At 36.6% G+C, this 4456-nt stretch overlaps 1 protein-coding gene across 1 annotated transcript; it reads left to right on the top strand.

The window, feature by feature from the left end:
- Positions 1-3762: 3762 nt before the first annotated feature.
- LOC122491393 (60S ribosomal protein L32-like) lies at positions 3763-4206 on the top strand. Its single transcript, XM_043594048.1, has one exon. It carries the CDS (start codon positions 3784-3786, stop codon positions 4189-4191), a length of 408 nt encoding a protein of 135 aa, XP_043449983.1. The 5' UTR covers positions 3763-3783; the 3' UTR covers positions 4192-4206.
- The last annotated feature ends 250 nt before the right edge of the window (positions 4207-4456 follow it).

Below are 4456 nucleotides of genomic sequence, written 5' to 3'. Positions count from 1 at the left end.
GGGGCACAAGTAAATTAGGACTGGTAAGCAGACATGCAGAGGGAGTCCGAGAGCAATTGTGGGTGTGAGGCCAGGAACATGCAGCCTCCTTATTGGAAGGGTACCAGGAAGGCAGTCAACACAGAAAAAAGCATCCTAGGTCCATGGCTGGAAACAGCACCACCAAATATTTTCATACTCCCACACCACTGGCAAAGCATGTGACAGTAGTATTTTCCAAAAACACAATACACGAGAATCAGGGGGTGGGGGGAAAGCCCATTTTCTTCTATAGCATCCCTCCAACATTCTCGACTGATAGAGCTTAGTCTTATGTTCACTATAAAGGAGAAATGCAAAAAAAAAAAAAAAAAAAAAAAAAAAAAGGAAAAGGAAAAGAAAACAAGTGTATTATCACAGATTAGGTACCAAAGAGTAGATTTGGAGCTGAGATAAAATACATTTATAACTGTTTCAAGCACTTGGGGTAATGGAAATAATTTGAGGAAAGAGCAGATGTTGGCTAGGACAATGATGATAACAATGCCATGCTACAGTTTACAGTTTACAGTTACAGACATAAGACAGTTTGATTATGTGTATGTTTTGAAAGTAGTGCTAACAGATTTGCTGACATAGGATGTAATCAAAAAGAAAAACGAGGGAAGTATTTTTGATCTGATCAACTGGAATGAGTTTATTTTACAGTGTAGAGATGGTTGTAGAAGAAATAGACTTGGGGAGGGGCACCTGGGTGGTTCAGTCAGTTAAGCATCTGACTTTGGCTCAGGTCATGATCTCGCGGTCTGTGAGTTCGAGCCCTGCTTCGGGCTCTGTGCTGATGGCTCAGAGCCTGGAGCCTGCTTCGGATTCTGTGTCTCCCTCTCTCTCTGACCCTCCCCCGCTCATGCTCTGTCTCTCTCTCTCTGTCAAAAATAAGTAAAACATTAAAAAAATTTTTTTTAAATAAACACTAAAAAAATTAAAAAAAAAATACACTTGGGGAGACATGTTTAGACATGTTGGATGTGAGGTGCTTAATAGATGTACAGATGAAGATACTGAACAGGCAGTTGTATAGAAGTTGGTAGGTCAGGAAACAGGTTTGAACTGGATATGAAAATATGCATATCAGCAGAAACAAAAGATTTAAAGGCACAAGATGGAATGACATAATAAAAGGTCATGTGTAAGTAAAGAAGAGAATAGATACCAAGACTTAGCCTGGAAACAGTCAAATTTTAGAAGGTGAGATGAATTAAAAGAGAGAAATGTGGCAGGACTGCGCAGCAGCACTAAAGATGAACTGTCTTGAATTTAAAATGGAATAAAAAATCAAAACAGTACAGTGTTCTTTCTGGCCACATTCAGCTGTCCTGTTACAGATGCAGAAACAGCCTTTGATGTAAGAGTAATATTAATCAGATAAAATGCTAATATTTGCATACTAGGTGAAGTGATGTCAGAGATTGTAAATTACAGCCATGACTCTAACAGAGTAGCATTGCCTGTTTAAAATATCCATCCTTAGCGTTACTGTTCCTGTTTCCACTCATCTTCTAAAGAAAATGGCTTAGATTTCTCATTCTCCCCTCACCCTTATAAGTTACAAAGAAATATGGGGTCTCCTTTTATCTTAGATATAATTACTGCTTACAATTTCAGACACATGGGAAAATACTATTTGTAGAAATGCATATATACCTAAATGAGATCAATTATACTTTGTCAACAGTGGGGAAAGATCTGGAAATATTGCTGTAATTTCTGACCCTTTAAAATAATACAGTATTTTCTGTTTGACATATCTACTCCTCACTCTCCCTGCATCCCCAACACAGGGCTAATACATTATCTGTCTGTGTACTCAAAGTTGTCTTCTGTAGACTGTATCACCTACTTCCTTTGTCCTTATTAATAAAATTGGAATTAGTTAATATTTTTAAGTTACCTATTATGATTTATGAATACCTACAAACTTCTGGATTAGGACAATTGAGTCCTAGTTAAGAAATTATAATTGACAGGGCATTCTAAAATCAATAAATTGGACCTAGCTGTTGGACATCTAGTAAGCACAGTGGAACAGAATAGGTATTCTCAAATACAATCAAAGTGTAATTTTTGCCAATGAATAACACAAAACATAGTGCTTGAAATGCAATTGAAAATATTAAAATCCAATACAAAGTAAAGCATGACACATTTTATACTCAAGAATTAAAAATAAGTTCAGAGAAAATGCTTAGCAATTATAAAATAACAAGGTCAATATGGATAGCATGGAAATGATAGGATTATATTAGTCTATTAAAGAATTCAGACAATTTCAATAGTTAAAAGAATAGATTAAGCAGTTTTGAGGAAGAGGAACCACACTCACAAAAGGCATAGATCTTGCAAATACTGAATGAATATTCTAAGTCAATTTAAGTTCGAAAATGAGCGACTGTGTTGGAATATGGGTTTATGAATCAACTTAAGCTAGAAGTAAAGGAATGCATTTAAAAAGTTTGGAAAATTAGTTTGGGGCTAGATGTTAAAGAACTATACAGAGAAACTTTATTTTTTGTGGATTTTCGCACAGGATATACTTGATACAAATGAGAGAAAGATAAAGATTATTGGAAAGCTTTTGAAATAGTTCAAGAAACATATATTGAGATCTGGTCCCTGATACCAAGCAGTGAAAATGGACATTTAAGAAAGAGTTGAGAATCTATACTGATTTCATTGAGCATAGGAGAAGAGAGAAAAGAGGGACAGAAGGTTTTCTTAAATTTCTGGTTAATTCAACTGAAGAATAATAATTCCTTTTATAGAACCCTTATTAAATAACTTACGAGTTTTTACATTGTCACAATTGTAGCTAATTAAATACTTCTGATTTTATTTTTCTGCTTTTATTTCTCTTCTACTGTAAGATGGCAAGCTTCCTGAAAGAATTGGCCTTGTTTCTTAGGGTCTCTGAGGCATTCCCAGCAATTAAGCCAGCATCTGGCATGTACAACTTACCTCACAAATATAGATAAATAAGTGAATAGAAATGAAACTCATGAGTATAATTCTGAGAAGAACAAGATTTTGTGGATAACCATAGGAGTTTGGGTATTTAATATACAGAATTTAAAATACTATTAGATCATTCATACAGAGATGTGCCCATATATTTTCCTGTATTCACTGATTATTTTAAAAAATATTATTTAGCATTTGTAATATGCAAAACACTGTTTTAGACACTGGAGATAAAAACTGAATAAAAGAAACCTCAAAAATTTACATTCTAATGGTTATGGAATTTACATTCTAATGGTTCTGTATTCTAAATTATTTTTCCCTTTCATTTTACAATAGTATATAAAGTAAATTTTAATTTATGCCAAGATTTAAAAAAAGTATTGCTCTCATAACTTTCTTTAACTACTGCTCCATTTCTCTTTATCCCTTTATGGAAAGCTCAAAGACATTTTCTATCTGCTCTCTATAAGAGTTAGCTACTGGGGCGCCTGGGTGGCACAGTTGGTTAAGCCTCCGACTTCAGCCAGGTCACGATCTCGCGGTCCGTGAGTTCGAGCCCCGCGTCAGGCTCTGAGCTGATGGCTCTCAGAGCCTGGAGCCTGTTTCCGATTCTGTGTCTCCCTCTCTCTCTGCCCCTCCCCCGTTCATGCTCTGTCTTTCTCTGTCCCAAAAATAAAAAAAAAAAAATGTTGAAGAGTTAGCTACTGCTGTGTAACAAACCAGACTATAACTTAGTGTCATAAAAGAGAATTTGTTTTGGGCAGCCATCTATAACTTGGCATCATGGCTGCCCTCAGATCTCTGGTGAAGCCCAAGATTGTTAAAAAGAGTACCAAGAAGTTCATCTGGCACCAGTCAGACCAATATGTCAAAATTAAGCGCAACTGGCAGAAACCCAGAGGCATTGACAATAGGGTGTGCAGAAGATTCAAGGGCCAGATCTTGATGCTCAACATTGGTTACAGGAGCAACAAGAAAACAAAGCACATGCTGCCTGGTGGCTTCCGGAAGTTCCTAGTCCACAATGTCAAGGAGCTTGAGGTGCTGCTGATGTGCAACAAATCTTACTGTGCAGAGGATGCTCACAATGTCTCCTCCAAGAACTGTAAAACCATTGTGGAAAGGGCAGCCCAGCTGACCATCAGAGTCACGAATCCCAATGCCAGACTGCACAGTGAAGAAAATGAATAGACAGCTTATGTGCATATCATATTTGTTAATAAAACCACAAAACTAAAAAAAAAGAATTTGTTTTTATCATAAGCCTACCATCATCTGGGCATTTTTGCTGATCTTCATTGGGCTCATTCATACTTCTTCAGTAAGCTGATAAATCTGGCATATCCAGAATGGCCTTATTTGTACAAGATACTTGAATAACAAGCCAAAGTGTGCCATACCTCTTGAGATGTATCATCAAAAGTGGCACAGTGTTGGAGCACCTGGATGTCTCAGT

This window comes from Prionailurus bengalensis, chromosome C2, assembly GCF_016509475.1.
Source record: "Prionailurus bengalensis isolate Pbe53 chromosome C2, Fcat_Pben_1.1_paternal_pri, whole genome shotgun sequence".
NCBI lineage: Eukaryota > Metazoa > Chordata > Mammalia > Carnivora > Felidae > Prionailurus > Prionailurus bengalensis.
This window is presented reverse-complemented; position numbering and strand designations above follow the sequence as displayed.